At 37.2% G+C, this 25,276-nt stretch overlaps 1 protein-coding gene across 1 annotated transcript in view; it reads left to right on the top strand.

The window, feature by feature from the left end:
- The window catches only part of LRP6 (LDL receptor related protein 6), a 143,621-nt gene that overhangs the window by 93,170 nt on the left and 25,175 nt on the right, over window positions 1-25,276 (top strand). Inside the window, exons 8-15 of the mRNA XM_037164802.2 lie at window positions 3,730-3,946; window positions 4,673-4,962; window positions 6,234-6,460; window positions 9,735-9,919; window positions 10,566-10,892; window positions 17,979-18,181; window positions 20,753-20,964; window positions 21,909-22,099. Of these exons, the coding sequence (XP_037020697.1) occupies window positions 3,730-3,946; window positions 4,673-4,962; window positions 6,234-6,460; window positions 9,735-9,919; window positions 10,566-10,892; window positions 17,979-18,181; window positions 20,753-20,964; window positions 21,909-22,099 (1,852 nt within the window). The remainder of the gene's footprint in view (window positions 1-3,729; window positions 3,947-4,672; window positions 4,963-6,233; window positions 6,461-9,734; window positions 9,920-10,565; window positions 10,893-17,978; window positions 18,182-20,752; window positions 20,965-21,908; window positions 22,100-25,276) is intronic.

The following is a 25,276-nucleotide window of genomic DNA, read 5'->3' as shown; positions in this document are numbered from 1 at the left end:
AATCAGTTCTAATTTGCATGTGAGAAGCTGCCAGTGAGTGATAGAGCTTGTATTTGAAATCCAACCCTAATTCTGCCAGAATATTGTTTGCTAATCATGAGATTATTTTTTAGAGGAGAAGAATGAAGAGTAACTGCTAAATAGAAGATGCTTAATTATGTAAACTAAAAGGATCTTTTGGAATTATGCTTTTATTTTTCTTACTGTGATTTGCAGCTTCATTTTTTTGCTCATTATTCAAAGTCATACTTAATCAGCTGTTTTATATTTAAGTTGTTCATTTATCAAAATGAACCAACAAAAATGTTGCAGGACGACATAGCTAAAAAGAAAAGAGTTGATCCTGTAACATTTTTGAAGTAGGAATTTAAATTTTATTTTTACAGAGAAGCTCATTAGTAGGCATCTAATTCAGGATTAGGCATTTAGATTGGCAAATTTTAATAGAAAGGCCAATATTTGGGCATAATAGTCAGGAAAATTAGTATTTATTAAGTATAAAGTAATGTATATTAATTGATTTAAGATAATAATGAAACTAAGAATAAAATTTGATGGTGTTTAAATACCTTAAGCTTGTAAGGAAGTAGTGTTTTAAAGTTTTATAATGTGGAATATTTAACACTTGGTATTTGATGTTCTCTGATAGGATGTTGAACTCCACCTAATAGAGAACATAGGATCACTATTAAGTATGTGGCATTTTAGATGAGGTAGCAGTGTATTTTCTGGGAGAAGGGAATTCTGCAGTAGAAACTGATGAGACCTTAGATTACAACTTTACATATTTTTAATTTTTCTATGCAAGATAATAGCAGAAGCCATAAGCCTTGATGGGCTTTTTGAAGGGTGTCTACAGACAGAGAAGAACTCAAGAAATCTTGAGAAATACCCACCCAGATTTGAAAAAGGAAGAAGGAACCAGTGAAATGGAGAGATAAAAAGCAGTCTTGGCTGTAGAAAAAGAAATAAGATGATGCGCCATGAAACCAAGTGTAGAGTTTGAGTGGGTGGTTAAGATGGTCAAATGTCAAAAAGTGGCGAAAGAGCTCAAGAACTGAGAAAAGCAAGAAACTAGTCATTGCCTGTTTTTAGTAGTGACTTAACCTGAGGCATAGATCAGAAACCATTTGTAGGCAGGTAAGGGAACAAATGATGAAAGGCAGAAGCAGCTGTTAGAGATCACATTCAAAGAATGTGGCGATTAAAACAGAATCATTCAACTTTTAAACAGTGTCTTCATAAAATGGGGGAAATTGTGTTGTGTTAAAGGCAGAAAAAAAGGGCTGTATGGAGAAGGAGAAATTGAAGATGCTGGAAAAGAAGAAAATAGTCTTGGGAGAGAGGTTCTTATAAAGGGCACAGAGGAAGATACTAGAGTCAAGAGATAATCTCCCTATTAGGACAGAGGGAAAAGTATAGAGTTTTCAAAATATGCTCTCTCTACTAAAATGGACATTTCTGGATTATATGTCATAAATGAAGGAAAGATTTTTCACCCTGATCAGTTTTTAGGCAGTAATAGAATGGGACCAGAAATTCTTTCTCAGAGCACAGCCATTAGGAGGGAGCAGGAATATATCCCTTCTCCAAAAAAGTAGGCAATAGAATGCACTTTACGTGGATTTAAAATTTGGGCAGGAATTCCTTTCATTTATTCAAATGGCTGAGCTGTAGGATCTGAGGATAAGAATTGTTAATAGAAATTTTCATTTCCATTCTTAGGAATGTTCCTTGAGTGTCTTAGGAAACCTTCCTCCTTTTACAAATTATTTAACAAATATTTATTGATTCCTTGCCAGGCTCTTTAATAGCTGTGGAAGGCACATCAATGGATGAATTAAGGTTCCTGCTATTCTAGAGCTCACATTTTTTAGATATGTAATCTGTCCTTTTCTCTGCTTAGACCTTTTACTCTTAAACACCAAATTAATTTTAAGATATACCACTAACAGCCCTGACTGGTGTGGCTCAGTTGGTTGGTTGCTGACCCACAAACTGAAAGGTCAAGGGATCGATTTCCCTTCAGGGCACAGGCTTGGGTTGTGGGCCAGGTCCCCAGTTGGGGTATGCGTGAGGCAACCAATTGATGTTTCTCTCTCTCTCTTTCTCCCTCCCTTCCCCTCTCTCTAAAAATAAATAATTAAAATCTTTTTAAAAAGATAAAGCATAAACATCATAAAATATGTCTAGGAATGATCTACAACAAGAAAATATAAATATAAAAAAACATAAGCTTGTGGCTCAAAGAGAACTTACTGACTTTAAACAGTATTTGATGTAGGAGTTTGATTTTAACTATGTTTATAACTTTTTAAAAATAATTTTAAAAGATTTAATTTTTTTATTTTTAAAGAAAGGGGAAGGAAGGAAGAAAGAGATGGAGAAAAACATCAATTTATGGTTGCCTCTTGTGCACCCCCTGCTGGGGACCTGGCCTGCAACTCAAGCTTGTGCTCTGACTGGGAATCCAACCAGCGGCCCTTTGGTTTGCAGGCTGGCACTCAATCCATTGAGCCACACCAGCCAGGGCATATGTTCCTGACTTTTAAAAAATTTATTTAAATGTAGATTTATCCAGTTGGCTTAATAGAAGTTCTCTTGTATCTGATATGAACAGATAAACATTCTATTAAATAAATGTCTCTTTCATCAGATATAAATCAGATATTTATTGATATTTGCAAGTGAAACTACTAAAATATGGCATAGTTTTGCTTGCTCAATTTTTAAGTATTTTGTCTTTTTCTGTGGTTTGGATGTTCTTGAAATATCATTAGATTTTGTAAAACTTTTAGGGAGGATGGATGAAGAACATCTGGTTGTCATTCCATCCAGGCAGTCACAGTGTTGGCTTACATGGAATATTTGTACTAATTGTATGGATAAAAAATTAACACTTGCACATAAGATTGTATTTGATATTTTTTTTGTAAATGGGTTGGGGGCAGATATTGATTACCTGTACATGTTTTTAGTACCAGAATAACATTTCTGAAGGCTAATTTGCCTGGAACAAGGTTACCTTAAATAGTAGAAATGGTCTTAATTAGGCACTTGCAAGTTTGTGCTTTAAAAGATTTACTCCATCTTTTGGAACAGAAGATGCTGCTATAATTACTAGTATCAGAGACACCTTGGTTACTTCTAGGGAAATTGCTAATGTTTATGAGACTGTTCAGAATGAATTGAATAATGTTAATTTCAAGTAAAAACAATGAAATAAAAATATACTAAGCAAAGGAGTCCCCCAAAATACTTCAATTCCTACTCTGTTTACAAGCTGTGTGACCTTATATGAATCTGTTTCCTTAGGTGTAAAAAAGGTAAAACTTTGAGGATAAAATATGTTATAAAACAAATATGCAGTGAAATAATGTATGCGAAGGTGCATTATAATCTGAAAACAAATGTACAAACTTAAGGTGATGATATTGTATATTTAATTTTTACATAGTCATTTAGTAGAAGAGATGTATGCTAAAGCTAATATTGCCAAATTTTTTAGAAGAAAAGGTAATAAGAGATTGGGGAAATAGAGGTAAAATATGAGCTTATATTGACTTTGAAATCATCCTCATTAAATCAGCTTTTTGTCATTTTGTGAAAACATTGTAATAGGGATAAATACTTTTGGATTTTGATGTCACTGGCAAGTTGCATTTGTCATTTTCACATACATTTGAAGAATAAATATACACCTTTTTCTCTTTAAACTTAAACTTGAAGGTTATGAATACCGATGGCACTGGAAGACGAGTGCTAGTGGAAGACAAAATTCCTCACATATTTGGGTTTACTTTGTTGGGTGACTATGTTTACTGGACTGACTGGCAGAGGCGGAGCATTGAAAGAGTGCACAAACGAAGTGCAGAGAGGGAAATCATCATAGATCAGCTCCCTGACCTCATGGGCCTGAAGGCCACAAATGTTCATCGAATCATTGGTAAGTAATTCCAGAATTCTCTTAGAGGTGGAAGCCATGAATGAGAAAAGATGGAGATAGGCAGAATTCTATAAAGCAGCACTGTAAATTGTTGATGTTTTGAGGAAGTATAAAAATTATGTTTATTACTTTTTTATTTTTCAAATCAGAAGTGAATCTTTTAAATGTTGCCTTTCTATTCTGTCCACATGGTCTGAATAGAAGGGAAAACATAGGCACACATACCCCCTTCATCAAAAGAATTCAGTCCTATTGTATGAGTAACATAGTTTATTTTAAAGCTTACTGTGGGTACGAAGGAAAGTAGTTTTCTGTACTTTAATTCATAGTTGATCTGCAAGGGGGTTTTGAACTGCTCCATTTCCAGCCTCGGCCAGTTCACCCCTCTTCAGGCCCTCACTCCTGGAAGGTCACGATAGTGATGCCAGTTTAGTGCAGACACCCAGTTGGCATGGTGTGCTACAGCTCAGAAACTCCTGGTCTCTGGCACTACTTCTCTAGCTCGGTCTACCCAGTAGCTGGGGCTGTAGCTCGCAACACTGCTCCTGGCCTTTTATTCCGTCAGTGCTCTTAGTGCCTGTTTATGGGATTAGAATGGAACCTCTGGGTTTGGGAGCAGATATAATCATAGGTCTCTGTGAACCCAATGCTTAGTAATTCTAAAGTAAAAATGTGTTGATTATGTCAATGTGTGTCCTTCTGTGCCCTTTCATAATTATCTTTTAGGTTCCAACCCCTGTGCTGAGGAAAATGGGGGATGCAGCCATCTTTGCCTCTATAGACCTCAGGGCCTTCGCTGTGCCTGTCCCATTGGCTTCGAACTCATCAGTGACATGAAGACTTGCATTGTCCCAGAGGCTTTCCTTTTGTTTTCTCGAAGAGCAGATATCAGGCGAATTTCTTTGGAAACTAACAATAATAATGTGGCCATTCCGCTCACTGGTGTCAAAGAAGCTTCTGCTTTGGACTTTGATGTGACAGACAACCGAATTTACTGGACTGATATATCACTCAAGGTTGGCAAAGAATTGGAATATTAAAACTGGGGACTAAAAAGGAGAGCTTCTAGATTGCTCAACCAATTGCTCAACCTTCTTCATTGCTTAACAGGCAGCGTTCAACAAAGAACTTAAACTTTTTAAAGGAAATCAAGGGAAAACCCCATTCATTATTTAATTAAGTGCCTTTTAATATAAGATACTGTGCTTGAATGTCTAAATCAGTAAAACATAATCTTCCTCTACTTTGTTCCATTTGAAGGTAACAAATGATGTTTTCTGAAATTAGAGAGTAAGCAGTTGTATATTTCACATAAACGGCTTACAAAGACTTGATTCTTAACTTTTTTTTAAACAAAATTTTGGAGTCTGACCAAGGTAGAAAATGCCAGTTGTGAGTTACAGCACAACTTTATTTTCTTTTTCCTAGAATAAATATTGAAAAGCATATTGAATCAAAAAGGAGTTCTCAGGAAATCTGGAGAATAATGTTTTCTTCTTCCAGATTGTTTTGGGCTTGTTGCACATAACTTGTGTAAACTTTTGTCTAATGTTAAAAAATCGTGGGGTATTGGAGCCAGTGTAGGATTCTAATAATGTTTAGTAAAATCTATTGAGTGAGTAAATGAAGTAAATAAATAAATCTTGGCTTTTACTTTGGCCTTCTACCTTTCCACATCTTGAAAATAAAGATAATCTCTATTTTGCAGGGCTATTTCAAGGACTAAGTGAGAAAATATATGTACACAAAGTACTTAGGATAGTGCTTGACAGGAAGTAGCAGCTGTTATTAATAGTTTGAATAGTTTGAAATTTTAGAGAGTTCAGAGCTACAGTAGGGATGATATGAATATGGTATGCATTTTATATAAGGTATAAATTTGTTGAGATCTCACATTGACACAGTGACATGGCATACTCTCAAGTACCTTCAGAAAGTTGACTACCAGTTAAGAGTCTACAATATTCTTGTCACATCTCTCTCACTTGATTACTAATAAATTTTTAAAAAGAAAGTCATTCCACTGTCTTATCAGAATAAATTTTTGATCCTTAAGAATCTCAAAAATTTCTCCCTGAATTGGCAATAAAAGTTGAGGTCACAGTTGCATTTATTAGTTTGATACCATTTTTTCCCCCTCTGCTCATAAAATATATGAATTGTTTTAAGAAACTATGCCTCTGCCTCTTCTGGGTCCTCCCACCCAACAAAACCTAAACCCAAACATCTTCTCAGTAGTATCTTGTACTTAAGCCATTTAACTTTGTTGTTAATCTTACTTTTGCAGACCATCAGCAGAGCCTTTATGAATGGCAGTGCACTGGAACATGTGGTGGAATTCGGCTTAGATTATCCAGAAGGCATGGCGGTAGACTGGCTTGGGAAGAACTTGTACTGGGCAGACACAGGAACAAATCGAATCGAGGCGTCGAAGTTGGATGGACAGCACCGGCAAGTTCTGGTGTGGAAAGACCTAGACAGTCCCAGAGCTCTTGCGTTGGACCCCGCTGAAGGGTAAATAGCTTTATGTATGCGTTCTTTGCAGCTGCATTGTGCATGGCCTTGTAAGGGTTATATTCTTAATGTCTTAATTTTTATTAGGAATCAGACAACTAAACTATAAATAGGCTTTATTTTAAAGTCATTAGCTAACATTTCACTGATTTAGAATGCATTATTAGCTGAATTTTACTTTTGTCACTAGTACATTGGGTGAAAAAAGATTAGTGAAATGGATTAATAATTAAATATTACTGGTCTTGTTTGTGTACTAAGTAAACAGCTTTTTTAAAGGTATCCTCAGGTCTACATTTGCTTGTACTCTCTCCCAAGTTGTACCAGATTGTAAGCTATTAAAGTAAATCCTGTGAAATAATGTGTGCAAAGAAATAGCTGCACTTAAAAAAGCTCCACTTTATAATACTCATTAATTCAGGAAGACAGCTGTTTTAGTCATTATTATAAGCTTGGAGACACTTTGGTATTAAACAGTTAACTGTTTTTGATAAATAGTAAAGTATTTATTTAAAAAGTGACGTTTTCTGAGAGTAGATGATTTTTCTGCATGATTTAGAAAATTTTATAAAGCTAGCAGCTAAAAGATCTGAAGTCTGAAGAATAATTCCACATTTTTAATGCCTCTTGATGCAAATATTTTTTAATTTTATTTTATTGTATTTTTTATCCCCATTTATCTCCCCTATACTCTCTTCCTCCTCCACCCACCCACCTTCCCCCATAATTATACTGTTGTCCATGTTTATGAGTTCTTTCTCTTTTTTTCTTTTTTGCTTGATCAGTCCACTCCCCAGTTACCCAGAACTGTCAGCCTGCTCTCAATTTATGGGTCTGTCTCTATTTTGCTTGTAGTTGAGTTTGTTCATTAGATTCTATACATGAGTGAAGTCATATGGTATTTGTCTTTCTCTGACTGGTTTATTTCACTTAGCATAATGTTCTCCAGGTCCATGCATGCTGTTGTAAAGGATAAAATTTTCTTTTTTATGGCTAAGTAGTATTCCATTGTGTAAATACACCATAGCTGTTTTATCTGCTGATCTACTGGTGGACACATGGGCTGCTTCCAAACCTGGGCTATTGCAAAACTGCTACAATGAACATGGGGGTGCATATATTCTCGTGATTAATGTTTTGGGTTTCTTTGGATAAATTCCTAGAAGTGGAATCACTGGATCATAAGGCACTTCCATTTTTAATTTCTTTTAAGGTTTAATTTATTTATTTTTAGAGAGATGGGAAGGGGAAAGAGAGGGAGAGAAACATCAATGTGTGGTTGCCTCTCATGCACCCCTTGCTGGGGACCTGGCCTGCAACCCAGGCATGTGCCCTGACTGGGATTTGAACCACACCCTTTGGTTCTCAGGCTCATGCTCAATCCACTGAGCTAACACCAACCAGGACCGTTTTTAACTTTTCAGGAAACTCCATACTGTTTTCCATAGTGGCTACACTGGTCTGCATTCTTACTAACAGTGCACAAGGGTTCCTTCCCCTTTCTCCACATCCTCACCAGTACTTGTTTGATGACTTATTGATGATGACCATTCTGACAGGTGTGCGGTGGTATCTCATTATGGTTTTAATTTGCATTTCTTTGATGATTAGTGACATTGAACATCTTTTGATATGTCTATTGGCCATTTGGATGTCCTCTTTGGAAAAGTGTCTATTCAGGTCTTTTGCTTATCTTTTAAATTGGATTGTTTGTTTCTTCGATGTTGATTTTTATAAGTTTTCTATACATTTTGGATATTAACCCCTTATCAGATGTATTGCCAAGCATGTTCTCCCATTCTGTGAGTTGTCTTTTCATTTTGTTGATGGTTTCCTTGGCTGTGCAAAAACTTTTTAGTTTGATGTCATCCCATTTATTTTTTTTCTCTGCCTGAGGAGATATATCAGGAAAAAATAAAAGCAGAAGTTAACAGTGTAAACATAGAGGCATATTTTACCGTATCTATTATTAAAAGTAGTTTTTCTGAAGTGACTTTAATTCCACAATTAGCTAGTTAGCCACTTAATTCGAAGGCCATACCAAAGCCAGCTCTGTGCTGACATGTTGTGGTTGTATTGTGGTGATCTTTTACTTTGAGCTTCAGTTACCAGACAGATAAATTTAGTAGTTGGGACTAAGGACTCGAGTTTATGTGGCTGCTGGCAACTGTGAAATTTCTCTCACAGTTGTTTCTCTTTGGCTCTTGTGGGTGTGCGCGTGCCTGTCAGCTGACAAGTGCAGATGCAAACAAGGTCCAAGACCAACTTTACTTTTTCAGAAAAGCATTGCTACCCAGTCAGTCATCAGCTGACAGGCTGACGAGTGAATGTCCGTCCTCAGGTATTTGACGAGAGCTGGCATGTGGAGTGCTTTCCTAGGCCTAGTATTAGAGTGTTTTCAAACTAGCTCCTTACTAGTTTTAGTTGAAAGGGCCGCTGGTTAAGGAATAGCAGCATCTGGTTCTGGCTCTATCTTGTAACTGGCTTGAAGACATTAGAAAAATCATTTATTTCTTTTAGTGTTTTGGCCTCCTCATAAATAAAAAGCCTATAGGACTGTAGGGCTTCTCCAAGGGTAAAGTGAAAAACTCGACCAAGTAAAATAAAAACAGAAGAACATTTTAAAGTTTTATAGTGATTACAGGAGTAGCATTCACTGCCCAGATAACACAGTAAAGGGTGTCCTCGCTCTTACACATATAGTCTGTTCCCTGGGACCATGTTGACCAAATATATGAGTATTTTCAAACTTCACTTTTTCACCAGTTAAAGGCTATTAACTTACACTTTTGATGTACTCCTGCTGCTTGATTTTGGGAAGAGTTGATAAGACAAGTCAAAAAGTAAGTTTAAAACATTTAAAAAGACAAATTACTTGTATTCAGAAGTACATAAAGATATTTTGTTCAGAAATGAACCAGATTCAGACACCAGAGCTTCAATCCTTTCCCAGTGTCTTGAATATTAGTTTTATAAAGGCAAGTGTTGCAGTAAGGAGCTCATTGGTTTGTTTCCAGTTCGTAGGTTTTGGATGGAACAGATTCGTTGGAAAAACTAAGGAAAGCTGACTCACTTCCTTTTTAGGATATGAGAAAATATATTTAGTTGAGGGTGCCAAAATAATTGAAAAATTATAGCTCTGATTTTGTTTTACCAATTTCCTTGATTTAATGTATATTTTCTTTAAAGTTATTTAATTAACTATGCCTGAATATGGCCCTTTCTCCCCAATAATAAAAAGTGAAATGTTAAATGTCCATTTTTTAAAATTTAGATTTATGTATTGGACTGAATGGGGTGGAAAACCTAAGATAGACAGAGCTGCCATGGACGGAAGTGAACGTACTACGTTAGTTCCCAATGTGGGGCGTGCAAATGGCCTAACGATTGATTATGCTAAAAGGAGACTCTACTGGACAGACCTGGACACCAACTTAATAGAATCTTCAAATATGCTGGGTAGGTTCTACTTGTTATTTGCAGATAGTAGTATATTGTTTTTTGTATATTGTTCTTTCTATGCAAAAATCAGAAAGATTGCTATTACCATTGGGTAGATTCTATCAATAAAACTTCTCATAAATGTCTAGATTCTACCTCCGTTTGGCATCATATTCTGTTTATTGTTACTAATAGTGGGCTAGGCACTTGGACTCATATCTCTTTATTATGTGGAAATTTCATTAGTGTTGTACTTGTAATGGAATTTATAACTCCCTAGATATTCCTGCAGTGATTTTTTGTATCAGTACAATAAAATATGTGCATTTCCATCTTGTTGTGGAAGCAAGAAGAAAAATTGGACTATAGATTCTTATTGAGAGAAAATAAGACCACGATCAAAAGAGACCATTTGCAGGAGTTTAAACAAACTCAGAGATTTATAGCAAGAATATAAGCTTGAGGCATGGGGTCAGGCTGCAGATGGATTGATTTCACAGGACTGGTCTGGTTTTAGAATTGCTTTTAAATGAATTGTTCAATTTTAAATTGCTCACAAATGTTTGTTTTATATGTTACAATTTGGGGGAGGGGGCAGCAAGACTCATAGTCTCACGTATTTCATCCCTCCGCTTTTCCCCTTCTACTGCCTTTCCGAAAATAGGACTCAACCGTGAAGTTATAGCAGATGACTTGCCTCATCCTTTTGGCTTAACTCAGTACCAAGATTACATCTACTGGACGGACTGGAGCCGACGCAGCATTGAGCGTGCCAACAAAACTAGTGGCCAAAACCGCACCATCATTCAGGGCCATTTGGATTATGTGATGGACATCCTCGTCTTTCACTCCTCTCGGCAGGCTGGGTGGAATGAGTGTGCTTCCAGCAATGGGCACTGCTCCCACCTCTGCTTGGCTGTGCCAGTTGGAGGTTATGTGTGTGGATGCCCCGCCCACTACTCTCTCAATGCTGACAACAGGACTTGCAGTGGTAAGCTGCATGTCCCCAGAGCAAACTAGAATTAGAGGAGAAAGCAGGACTTTGAAAATGTGGCTAATGTTCTTTCTAGAGTGAAACATTGTAGGACCCCTAATTTGGTCCTTTGTTTAATAAAAAAGGGAGGGACTAGAGATGGAAAAATACATGTTTTTGTTACTTTTTACTCGATGATAGCTAGTTGATATTATGGAATATTTGATGTTACAGAAAAATCTTTTCCCCTTCAATATTAAGATTTAGTTCAAAATTTGCATAGCTTCATTGGGAGAGACAGACAGTCCTACATGTGTGCTGTACATAATTCATATTTATTTATTGTAAAGGAAGAAAAGAGCAGTACAACAAAAAGAATCTCCAAAATATAAACACCTTGTCCTTTGAAGCTCATAGAATAGGCTAAATATTAAAAAATGTAAGTGTAAAAAATGTAAAAGGCCAGATAGAAAAGGCATTGAGTAAAGTTAGTTCAATGTGAAACAGTCACAAGTAGATGGGAAACTAGAAAGCACGTGCTGTGAACATGGTGGGTGGTCGCTACTGAATCTCAGTTGCTGTTACCAGATCTTCTTGTGTAGTCTTGAACCCAGATTTTTTGGGGGGGCTACAATATCTCCCGACCTCAGATGTTAATAGGTAGTGCATATTAAACACACACACACACACACACACACACACACACACACACCCCTAACATCAAAGCACAGTGCATAACAAAACATGTTGGCTTAGGGAAACCTAGTTCATGCTCTAAGTATTCATGAAAGCCCATGGCAGTGGATACACAAGAACAAGTTGGTAGATATGATAAAGAAATAGAGAATTAGATCAGAAAAAGTAGATCCGTGGGGGAAAAGTAGAGTATGGTTCACTAGGGTAGAAGATATAAAACTGTACAACATGGGGTGTAATTTTTGAAATTACTTTATTCTGTTCTTGAATATAAGAAATCACATAGGAAAAGATAGGGTTCTTCAGTCATGAAAAGGAACATAAGTTTATAGTTTAATGATTTGGAGTCTTCCATGTTAGTTTGTGTTTTACTAAAGCATGTCACATTAGTTTTTCGAAACCTTAATTTTTCTCATTTGTAAAATGGGAATAATAGTAGTAACTACTTTGTAGGGTTGCTGTGAAAATCAGATGAGGTATAACAGGATTAACTGCTGTGGAGAATGGGTTTGAGGAGGAGGAGAAGTGGTAGAGAAGTCAGTCAGACTAGTGTGGCAGCGTCAGCAGCCTTGGACTTCGTGGTGGCCGTGGGAGTGGTCAAGGTGTATTTCGAAGCCTGAATGAACAGGACTTGTGTGTGGGGAAGAAGAGGAAGAAAGCAACTATGATGTCTAGATTCTTGGTTTGATCAGGTAAGTGAGTAGGCAGTAGATGAGGAAGTATGGAGAGGAAAGATGGTTTTCAGGAAGAAATAAAAATTTAATTTTAGGCAGGTTTGTATTGATATTTCTGTGTGGCATTGCAATATAAATACTAAATAAATTGGCCAGAAGATCCCAGAGCTCAGAGAGAGATGAGGTTGGAGATAGAAATTTTGGAATTGCCAGCATGGTTTTAAAATAGGGGAGTTACTTAGGGAGAAGATGTACGGCTGAGGTCAGCAAATCTTTTCCGTAAAGGGCCAGAGAGTAAGTATTGTATTTAGGTTTTGTAAGTTGTAAAATTTCTCACATGTACTCAACACTGTCTGCTGTGGCATGAATTTAGTCATAGACAATACATTTTTAAAATGTACTGAGTTCTGATAAACTTTACTACTACGGAAACAGGCAGCAGGCCAGATTTAACTTGTGGACCATAATTTGCCAACTCCTTCTTAGAGAAAAGAAGGCATTGGGTGACTTACGGAGCTCTGGCTGAGAAGGGCGAGCTTGCAGTGGATACTGAAAAGTTAGCAGCCAGAGAGGTAAGAGGAAAACCAGCAGAGAATAGGGACACAGAAGACGAAAGATAAGATCGTTTCAAAGAGAATTAACTCTCCTGGATGTTGCTTGAGAGGTTGAGTAAGATGAGGCCTAGAATAGTATCCATCGGATTTTTGGATAAGGTCATTTTTGTAACCCTGAAGAGAATAATGTCAGGGAAGTAATGGTGAAAGACTGAAGTAGGTCAAAAAGTGAATGGAAAGAAGAATGGGAGGTATATGTAGATGTCTTATTCAAGAAGTTCAGTTTTAAATGGAAGGAGGAAATGGGGGCAATAACTGATTGAGGGCAGAGACAAGACGACGGCGGAAAGACCTTTTGAGATCATTGTCATGAGGGCATGTTAGTTGGTCAGTGAAGGCCATGAGAAATCAGCGCTGAGTGTTCCTAATAACTGTGTTAGGCTGCTTTTCCAAGGTACAGCAACAGTGACTCAGGCCTTCTGTTGTGTGCTTTTTTTATTATAATAGTGTTATTTAATATTTGTGCATAGATGTATTAGATTTTAAGGCAGACTACCAGAAAAGTTTAACACAAAGTACTTGTCCTTAAAATGTTTTCTTACATTGTGTAATTTACTGCTTGACCTGTGCTCCAAAAGTTAAATCAGATCATATTTCTATGCTTAAAACCTTACAGTGGCTCCCATTTCACACAGAGTAAACACCTAGTCTTATAATGGCCTACAGGTTCCTACATGACCTGTACCCAGGACTGGAACCCCCCCGCTTTTGCTTCTATAGCTTCAGCTTTTACTGTTCTCTTCCTTGCTCTTCCCAAGACGACCGACCGTACTAGCCCCATTGCAGTTTTCCAGTATTCCCGTTACTCCCACCTGCTTATTTCCTCTGCTTGGAATAATCTTCCTGCAAATATTCGCGCAGATGCACTTCACCTCCAAGTCTTCGTCATCGTGACTTTCCCTGGGAGACCTGGTCTACCCTGTTTAAGATTTGCATATTGCCCTTCTGCCCTGTCTAGCAGTGCCAGTGCTCTTTACTTGTGCTTACTTTTCTTTTAACACTTAACAAAGAACAATATACAAAGAACAATGTTCCTATAACACTTAATACTCTTTAACATACTATATAGTTTATACACTGTATTATTTACATACTATAACTTCTTTATTATGTTTATTTCGTATTGTCTATCTGTTGGAATATAAACTCCACAAAGTAGCATTTTTTTCTTGTTTTTTTCACCAGTATATCTTAGGTACCTCAAGTAGTGCTCAGTAGGTAAAATAGGCATTCAGTAAATCATTGTTAAATAAAAGAATGAAAGAATAGAACAGGATTTGGAAGAATATGTGTCCTCTTCCATTCCACCTTGTAGCCTTGGAAAAATACTTCAACTTTTAAGGCTTCCTTTAAAAATTACTTAACCTTTCTGAGTTTACTCACGTCTAAAGTGGAGATGGGGATTAAATAATATCTTGTATGAAGCGTGACACATTGGAGGTTTTAAATAAATGTTCGTTCGTTTTTTGTCCCAAGTCTCTGAAGCAAGTTTATTTTCTTAATTTCAAAATCAGAACTACATGGCTCTCCTTAGTTATCGTCATGTAATGCTTTTTAAAAATTTTATTTATCTGATCAGTGAATATTTATTGAACATCTGCTCTATACTGGGCATTATTTGAGCCTGTGGAGAACATAGCAGTGAATGAAATGGGCATCAGTCCTTGCTGTCCTGGAGCTTACATTCCACAGGAACAGATAACTAATGGATTAAGTAAACTATATCATGGATTAGATGGAGATCTGTGTTGTGAAGACATAATAAGTGAAAAATGTTGGGAGGAGGATTGCAATGTTAAATAGGGTTATTAGAGAAGTCACTACTAAAAAGTGACATGTCAGGAACTGAAGGAGGGGAGGAAATGAGCTATGTGGATATCGGGGGGGAGACCTAACGAGAAAAAGGGGGCAGCTAATGCAAAGGCCCTAGGGAGGGAACATGTCTGGCATATTAGAGGAACACCTAGGAGGCCAGTGTTGGAACTGAGTGAACAAATAGATTACATCAGAGAGGAAACAGGAAATCAAATTGTGTAATCCCTTGTTCAGTACTGAAGTGGCTGATTTCTATAGCACCTTTGTGCAAACTGGGAAAAGATATTTCCTCTGGACAGAAGCAGCTGCACAAGTACATGGCTTAGGTAATGAAGTATGGATTGTACTTCAGTCTCAACCCGATGCCTATTGGCACAGTAAGACGTGTTGGGCCAGGCCTTGTGGATTTTGCTGTTCTTACACAAGAGCAGTGCCTTTAAGCTACAGGTGAACACTTAAACCTTCAACAGAGAGCTAAGAAGCTCCCTCTGCTTGCACCTCATCCTCCAGCTTCTGCACATGGCTTTTTCATCGCAGGAATATAAAACTCAGACAGCCTGATAGAACTGTTTTTAAAGCACCGTTCCCCAGAAGATAAGGTGGTTAGAGGTTACATAAATTAGGATGCATTTAGGCTTACAAAATTGTATATTCTTTCTTACGTTAAACACTGAATGACTTGTAAATAAGTCAAAACATCAGCTTCTTCTTAGAAACATTAAGTCAACTAATTTTAATTGCTAATGTTACTCATAGATTTCTTGAAACAAACGTTTATTTCAAGCCATGTTTGGCTTTGTCTTAATCCACATTTCTAGAACATCCAGTTGTAGAACCTTATTGAAGGTTAAAACTTGACTTAAAAATAATGTTCAATAAAGCATACTAGGAACCACACACATATATATATATTTGATATTGTTTCCCAGTCAGGAAAAGTTGGTGACTAAAATTTGGGGTCTTCTGAGTTTCGTTGTATGTCTTAGTATAGGTTGTGCTTATGCTGTTGGAAACTTACAATTTCAAGACTTCTCTTTTCTCTTGCTTTACAAGAAAGTACTGCCCCAAAAAACCACTTTTTAAATAATTTTTTTATTGTTGTTCAAGTACAGTTGTTTCCATTTCACCCTCACCAGTCCCTCCCGCCCCACCCATCCCCACCTCCTATCCTTGATCCTATCCTTGATCCTGTCCTACTCACCTTTGGCTTTGCCCATGTGTCCTTTATACATGTTCCTTGACGACCCTCCCCCTTTTCCCTCCCTGGTATCCCCTCCCCACTCCCCTCTGGTTACTGTCAGTTTGTTGTTAAATGGAGTCCTGACCAGTTTGGCTCAGTTAATTGGACATCATCCCATAAAGCGAAGGGTTGCTAGTTTCACCCCCAGTCAGGGCACATGCCCAGGCCGTGGGTTCTGTCCTTGTTTGGGGCATGTGTAGAATGCAGTTGATCAGTGTTTCTCTCTTGCCTCAATGTTTTTCTCCCTCACTTCCCCCTCTCAAAAAATAAGTAAAATTTTTTTTAAAAAAAGGAAGGAAGAAATGGGTGGACTTATGAGCTACTCTCTTGTGACACGTGTTCTTGCTACTTAAGGCACAAGTTCTACTAAAATTGCTAAAAGTTGTTAAATCAATATGTGATGAACTCAAGATAATAGAGAACTCCAGTGGGATCATTGGAATATGTTCTAAATTTTCCAAGCTAAGTGTGGGCTTTTAGCCAGTGAAGAACTTAGAGCAGAATTCAAGTGTTATGAATACCAAATTCCTTTGTGAGTACCAGTGAGTTTCTCCAGGATTCACGGCAGTATGCATTTGGGTGTAAAAGTAAAGTAAAGCAGGGAACCACAAATAATAGAGCCATAAAGAATGGGGCACAGCGGGGAGAGAAGGCGTCAAGCTTCACCATTTATGTTTATTTCCCCGAGAAGGGCAAAATTCTACTGGATTTAGTTGATGGCTGACTCCTAAGAGAATAAAATGTTATGAAATTTTAAGTATTTTTAATGAAGATTTTTAAATGCTGTGAGACTGAAGTTGTTGGTCTCACTGTCAAATGCTCTTATTTCCTGGATGTTTTCCTGCATTAAAGATGCTCAGCAGCAGCCAGAGAGGCCTAGTCCCTAGGAGAGGGTAACGTCGTTTCTGTCGCATTACCCCATTTCATAAATTTAGGGCATCAACTTAGAGTCAGAGCAGAATATATTTTTAGTGAAAATATAAATACAGGTTTTGTTATGAGGATTAGAGATAGTAAGTAAAAGCATTTATTACTAGTTTGGCAGGACGAGAGAGATTTTTACCAGCTCCTTCTCACAGTGAAAACCACATACAGTCAATGCAAAATAAAGCCTATATCTGCAGTCCATCAGGGTTTGTTTGATTTCTATTAATACCAAGTTTATTGCTGTTGCTACTAGTAACAATAAAAGATAGTTACTTTTACTTTATATTTACATAATGCCTTACAATTTGCATTACATTATAATTGACATAATGCCTTATAACTTTTAAAGTAATTTTTCATACATTATAAAATTCTTATAGCAACCCAGTGAGCAAGACAAAGTAGCTAAAACCTTACTTCAGAGTTGCATAAACATCAGTGCAAAGAGGTTCAGTGATTTAGTTAAGATAAAGTGACTAATTAGTGAGGGAGCTGAGACTAAAGCTAGTCTTAATTGCTTTTTTAATCCTTATCTCAGGATATGTTTTACTGATTTTAGAGAGTGGATAGGGAGTGGGGCGGGGGGACAAACACTGATCTGTTGCCTCCTATGCATGCCCTGACCGGAGACTGAACCTGCAGTCTAGGTGTGTGCCCTGACTGGGGAAGGAACTCACAACCATTGGTGTACCAGACGATGCTCCAAACTGCTGAGCCACCTGGCCTGGGCCAGCCTTGAAGTTTCTGCTTTGAACTTTGAAGGCCCAGGCTTCCTCTCACTCACAAGAAAAAGTTGTAGGGGATTATTTACTTCATAAACAGGGAGACTTTTGTATATCTTTGTCAAATGCTTCATTGACATCAAGCCTTCTGCGATACCACTGTACAAAAAAAGAGGCTAGGTAGCTATGTCATTGAGTAAATTCATAACTGGTTTGGTAACCAGAGTGCTGATTTGTGTCACTTTAAAGAAAGTTTCTGGGGATATTATTCCAAAGGGTTTTATGCTCAATCTTAACCTTTTTATTTCTTTAACATGTATGTGTGTTTTGTATGAGATAGAGCTATAGGCTGATCATATCTTTGAGTGATGCAGGACTTAGTCTGTGTTTCAGATTTGCTCTTTTCTTTCTTTAAGCTCCAACTACTTTCCTGCTCTTCAGTCAAAAAAGTGCGATCAACCGCATGGTAATTGATGAACAGCAGAGCCCTGACATCATCCTTCCTATCCACAGCCTTCGGAATGTCCGGGCCATTGACTATGACCCACTGGACAAGCAACTATATTGGATTGATTCACGACAAAACATGATCCGAAAAGCTCAAGAGGATGGCAGCCAGGTAATTCAAGGCTCAGTGCAAAAGCCATGTTTTTCTTCCTAGTAATTGGACTAACCAGTCATCCTATTTTATTTTATTTTATTTTATTTATTTTATTTTATTTAAGTGTTGATTCTCCATGTGCATGTATGTGTGTGAAACTGAAATTCTAGACTGAGCAGCTTTTTCCTCTTCTAATGATCTTTCAGCGTATAATTGTTTGGTAATGCTATTGGAATGAAAATTATATTTAGATACCTGATGCTCATATATTGGTAATGACTTACTCGCTGCCATCCATATCCATTTATACAGTTTTTTTTCCCATTATGGTTTCATTTACATGGAGTGTTGGAAGCTTTGAAATCGAAAAGACCTCAGCTCTGAACTCGGATCTATCACGCATTAGGATTTTTATGAACTTTTTAGCTGAATGGACTGTAGAGCACATAGTAACATTATCATGTTACATGATAAGAGACTCAATAAGTAACGGTTCAATTACTAGTTAAATAACTATTTAAAAAGTTCAGAGGATAATAAACACACAATACAGCCTCAGTAAAATTAAAGACATCTAACAGGGCTGTCCAACCTTTCGGCGTCTCTGGGCTGCACTGGAAGAAGAGTTGTCTTGGGCCACACATTAAATACATTGCGATATGTAATCACAAAAAATTCTCGCAGTGTTTAAAGTAAATTCACGATTTTGTGTTGGGCCACATGTACAGCCATCCTGGGCTGCATGTGGCCCATGGACCGCAGGTTGGACCCTCCCGATAGGGTATGCTATTAATCCAGCCGGATTTTTTTGGTAAATATTTGGTGATTATAGGATGGGAATGAAAACATTATCAACACAACTTACCTATGCTTACATACCAGTCATGGTTTGTATGCTTTCCATACTTCTTTGCTTTCTTTTTATGTCCGAATAGTATAAGACTGGGATTGCTATAAATAATTATTTGTTATCTTTTCACAGTAATAACGTTAGGTTTGATTTTGAACATTTTAAAATTTAGGGAGATGAGATTACTGATTTTTTATATGTCTTTTCTCACACAGAAGAGCAAAGGGATAATGTACTGGATTGGCCAAAAAGGCTGAATGGCTTTTTTTATAACATAAAAGACACATTTTTCATTTTCACCAATAATTTGACACATTTGATCAGTCACAGCACATTCTCTATACACTGCACAAATCTTTTATGTGTGTTTCAGTTGTGTTTTTAGCTTTCTTAAAATAAAGCATAATACGCTGAAAATGTCACTTTTCTTCCATCTTTGATATTAAAATGGCTATACAAAAACTCACCAATTTTGATAAGTTTTTAAAAATGCATCCTGATATGACAGCTGTCACAGTACAATCTATCAAAGTTGTTTTCAATGAAGCTAAAGACAACTAAGTACTACTAGAGCCATCTTATGGGAAAAACCAAAGTGGGCTTTTTGGCCAACCCGATACTTAGGGCTACTGAGGGATCATTGAGTTGTGTAGTCAATAGCGGTATGTTGTGGCCCACATGTTACTCTTTGTGGGCCAAGACCTGTAGAAGGAAATTAGAGCTGTTATTATACAGCTAAGGATGTGGCAAGTAAGTAAGATAGCTTCATTAAGGAATGCATTGCCTCAGAGATGCTGAGTAAATAAAATATCAATTTATTCAGCTAGAACAGGTGAACGAAAGGCTCTGTTTTTGCTTGGCTTTGTAAAAAGAATTTTTTGGGGGGGGTGGATTTGAGGGTTATAGGCAGGCCTGACTGATAGACACGGTTTATAGCCCTAATTGCTGTTGTCTCTAGAGCAGAGTTTGTCAGCTTCAGTACTATTGACATTTTGGGGCTGGATAATTCTTTTTTCTTTTTTAAATCATCACCTGGATAAGGGAAAGGAAGGGGGAGAGAGAGGGAGAAAAATATCAGTGTGAGAGAGAAACATCCATCAGTTGCCTCTCACACACACCTCAACATGAGACCAAAGCTGCAGCCCAGGCATGTGCCCTGACTGGGGATCAAACCCAAGACGGCTTGGTCCACGAGATGATGTTCCAGTCAACCAAACCATGCCAGCCAGAGCTGGGTTGGATAATTCTTTGTTGTGGAGGACTGATCTGAATATCGTTAGCTGTTTAGCAACACCTGTGGCCTGTGATCACTAGATGCCAGTTACACCTCCCATAGTCATGACAATCAAAAATATCTGCAAACATTGTCAGATGCCCCTGTTGAGAACCACTGCTTTAGGGGTATTTGTAGGGTGTGGTCCTAGGCAGGGTTTCCTGTAAGAGAGAGCTGCCCACTCTCACACTCATCTCTAATCAGTGCACTGTCAGATTCTCAGAGCAACTAATGTGGCCTTAGCTCACTCTGCTGCCCCATGCCATAATAACCCAAGGGAACATTTGAAATCCCTGTTAACAAAGAAGCATATTACTTACAAAAAAGTGTCAGTAAGAAATATCCCTTGAGACTTCCTTCTCAGATGAGCGACCATATAAATGTAAGTACTGTAAATGATCGCCTCGGGGCTATCTGGTTTGGAGTCTGATTTTCTATGTGTATGTGTGTCTTTTTCTTTCCCTAGGGCTTTACTGTGGTTGTGAGTTCAGTTCCAAATCAAAACCTAGAAATACAACCCTATGACCTCAGCATTGATATTTATAGCCGCTACATCTACTGGACTTGTGAGGCCACCAATGTCATTAATGTAACAAGATTAGATGGGAGATCAATTGGAGTGGTGCTAAAAGGCGAGCAAGACAGACCTCGAGCCATTGTGGTAAACCCAGAGAAAGGGTATGTTACTGAGGTACCATTCAGATGTCTTGGCATCTCAGACCCTCATCAGCCTTTTTTTTGCATTCCTTTTTGATTTACCCTGCAATAGCCTGTGTTAACAATGAAAAATATCTGCCCCTGTATTATCTTCCTTTCTCTCATTTTACTGCCTAGAATTTTCTTTGTTCCTTTCTATTGCTTTAATTTTCATTTCTACCCATCCTTCTAGGACCATTTGAACTGCAGCATCTTCCTTGAAGTTTTCCTTGATCTCCTCCAGCCCTAGCCAGATGCGATTTTCCCCTCTCCTAAATGCCCAGTCCTCTATTATATCTGTGCCTCTCTAGTCATATCTAGTCCTTTCTAATTGACCTTACCACTTTTATTTTTTAGTCATATATTTCCTACTAGTATTTAGGGTCCTCTATGCCAAGAATTAATATATCTTCTTTCATTTAATACAGATCTTTGTATTTAATAAATTGCATGTATTTGCATCTGAATGAATGATAAACAATTCAGCATGAAAGTAGCTCACTTCAAAAGTTACAGGAAAAAGATGAACTCTAGAACTTAAATATAAAAAACAACTTTTATGACTTATTTTTAGTTATGAAATGGACAATAAGGGAAGGAATTTAAAATTTTGTGTCCAGGTCTCTGGTTACTGCTTATCTATTTCATTTATTTTAATTTATTGTAGTATTTCAAAAATGTAACTGCCTGTGTCTAACACTTTGTTTTATCAATCCTTGAAAGTTAACTCCCTCAGAAATTCTGTGTACCCTTTGTTATTGTTACTGAAAGTAATAGTATCTCATAACCTTTTAAAAAATATTTTAAAACATTTCAAAATCAGATTTTTAAATATTCTACCTGTCTTGGTTTTAATCAATAAGAATCTTCTCATTTCATATGGTTTCTTATTTTGGTAAACTTATTATTTCCTTCTTCCTCGTTAGGTATATGTATTTTACCAATCTTCAGGAAAGGTCTCCGAAAATTGAACGAGCTGCTCTGGATGGAACAGAACGGGAGGTCCTCTTTTTCAGTGGCTTGAGTAAGCCAATTGCTTTAGCCCTCGATAGCAGATTGGGCAAACTCTTTTGGGCTGATTCAGATCTCCGGCGAATTGAAAGCAGTGATCTCTCAGGTACCCCCCAAATATATTTCCTTATTTTTAAAAAATATTTTATTATTTTTAGAAATAGGGGAAGGGAGGGAGAAAGAGAGAGGGAGGGAGAAACATCAATGTATGAGACATACATCAATCTGTTGCCTCTTGCACACCCCTACCTGGGGACCTGGTCTACAACCCAGGCGTGTGCCCTGGTTGGGAATCAAACCAGTGACCCTTTGGTTTGCAGGCCAGTGCTCAGTCAGCTGAGCCACACCAGCCAGGGCCTGCTTCCTTGTTTTGATCTGAAGTATTAAGATGATTCACCAGTAGCATTTGTATTTTTCTTCCATTGTATTATTTTTGTACACATTTCTTGATAGTTTTTTTCACTAAAAATAGTGAACATTACGTAAGTTAGGAAGAACTTTTTTCTTCAGCCATCAATATGATTATTCCCTCTGTTATCTAATAACTTGCCAATACTCATTTGGGCTTGGCTCTGTAAATATATTTCTGACGTATTTCTGCTCCTTTCCTAATTCTTCTGCTCCACTTTATTTCTCATCATCTCTGTCCTGAATTCTAACCTGTGACTAGTTTCATCCCTGTTGATCCCCCAGTCTTAAATGTTTGCACAGTATTCTAGATTAATTTTCCGAAGCATGGTTTGTACTCATGTCACTACTGTACTAAAATAATCTTCAGGGTAGTCTCATAACCTGAAGAAAAAAAGTTTAGCTGTGTAGTTGGTATTCACCTTTCATAAGCTCGTCAGCAAACTCAAATGATTATAACATTCCCAGTATTTTGAGACCAATTCAAATCATTTGTTGGTCTTCAGATGTAGTTTTACTTTAGCATTTCTCTGCAGTCCTCTATCTACAATCATAGTTGCTTCTTCCCACAGTTTCTGATGTCCAAATATTCTGTGTGGTCTCACTAGTGATCGTGAAAATGAACTTAAAAATAATACATTATTTATGTTTCGCAGAGTGGCATAAATATGTTAGAGTTGGTTATACCCAACATTAGCAAGAATAGCAGAAAATAGCATGCTTCCCTGCACTTGGTGGAGTAGAAATTGATAGAACTTTTTGGAGGGCAGTTTACCAATAAATTGCCCTTTTAGCTTGCTGTGTTACAGAAATGTTGACCCAATTGTAGAATGGTATTTTCTAAGTATTATTTTGTAATAGCCTACTACAGAGAACTGTGAGGTCTGTCCAGAAAAAGTCCAGCCATTGTCAATATAATGAGAACAGTTTGTGTGAATTGATGTAACCTGGCAGCCAAGGAGAGTGGACTGGAATGCACACATGTGAACAATGATGACTTCACTGTACTAGTCAGTGGGGGCAGTAGACACTTGTTGAGTGAGCATGTGTACTCTGTGGCCGTCGCATTCAAAATGGCTGAATGAGTAGAACAATGAATCTGCATCAAATTTTGCATTAAAGCTTGAACATTCCTCTGTGGAAATTATTTGGATGATTCAGAAGACTTTCTGGGATGATGCAGTGAATGTAGCACAAGTAAAAGTGTGGCACAAATGCTTCAAAGATAGTCGAAAATCTGTTGAAAGTGATCCACATTCTGGAAGGCCTGCAACAAAACCCCTGAGAATGTTGAACATGTACAGGCTTCTTGCAACAAAGATGGGCACCTGACAGGGAGAGAACTAGAAGCTGATCAGGGGATTCTGAAAACTACTGTGTCCGAGGTTTTGACACAGAATCTTGACACGAAGTATGTTGTGGCGAAGTTCATTCCGCAGCTTCTGCTATCAGAGCAGAAGTAAAAACCTGCTGCATTTGCTAATGACTTGATTCAAAGAACTGCCAATGGCCAGATTTCCTCAAGAAGGTCATAACTGGGGATGAATCGTGAGGCATCACTGTTCTATGTATAGTATTTCCTGTATCTTGTATCCTCTTCAGTAAATGCCTCTTCCATATTATGTGGCTGGGGATGGATACTTTCTGGACAGACCTCGGTACAGTCAATATCGTGTATGGAATAGTACAGTCATTCCAACAAATGAGGGAGGTCTGTGTGCAGTGGCATGGAAAGTTAATTTTTAAAAACTAAGTTGTTTATTAAGATCTAATTTTGTTTAAAATATTTCATAGGTATTGTGTTTATTGGCAAATTGCCCTCCAAAAAATTTATACTATATATACGTGTATGTATACATATATAGAGACATGTATATGTACTCTTAAGAACATGGGTGCACGTTTGTTTATTCCTTGAGAAATGCACAAATATACTTTGAGAAAGGTCTGAAAGGGTAGCATACTAATATGTTAGTAGTATTTATTTTTGTATCATTTGAATTTTTTATGTTTAAATACATTTGTACTTTTTAAGAAACTAAAAAAATACTGTCTTTACAGGTTCAAATGCTTCCATTTCATTTACCTTCTCTGATTTCAGATAGTCATGGACATACTTGCATGTGTGTGCATATTTACTCAGTATGATGTGTTTCTTCCTTTCATCTGATGACCTATATCTTTTATATCACCTTTAATTTGTGTAATTGCTTTTTATATCAATGTTTTAACTGTTTTATTAGTATTAAAGATACTTTCCCCCTTCTCTTTTTTTCTCTGTTTCTCTTCATTTATGATGCTTATTTTGGTTGTAAGAGTAACGTGTTCATTAGAGACAGTTTAGAAAATACAAAAAAGGGAAAATTCATACCATCATTGTTACTTAACACTTTAATGAATTAACTTTTTTTTTCCGTGCATTTTTTTCCACCTTTAATTATGAAATGGTTCCATCATGGAGAAAGCACAGAGTTCCTACCCCTCACCTTTGTCAGATCTTATCGTTCAGCCATATTTGCTTTTGAACATTGCTGCTTCCTCCTCCTCTCTCTTGAAATAAAACATTTGAATTTTGAAGCCCTTGTATATCCCTCCCCAAATTTGTTCTGAATAAAGAATGTCTAGAAATCAGTAATAGAGAAATGAGCAAAGACTATGAATAGTAATTCAGAGAAGAAACATGAAGGACCAATAAATTAACCTCAGTATCAAACAGAGAAATGTAGATTTTATAAATAATGGGATATACTTATAAAACAATTGGATTGATAATAATTTAGAAGTCTAACAATACCACTTCTTATTTTTCTGGTGGGAATTTTAAATTGATGTAATCATTTTGGAGAGCATCTTAGATTTATCTATTCATAATGAT

This window comes from Artibeus jamaicensis, unplaced genomic scaffold, assembly GCF_021234435.1.
Source record: "Artibeus jamaicensis isolate MK-2021 breed Jamaican fruit bat unplaced genomic scaffold, CSHL_Jam_final contig_233, whole genome shotgun sequence".
NCBI lineage: Eukaryota > Metazoa > Chordata > Mammalia > Chiroptera > Phyllostomidae > Artibeus > Artibeus jamaicensis.
Note: the sequence above shows the minus strand (reverse complement) of the source record. Positions and strands in the feature narration are given on the sequence as shown.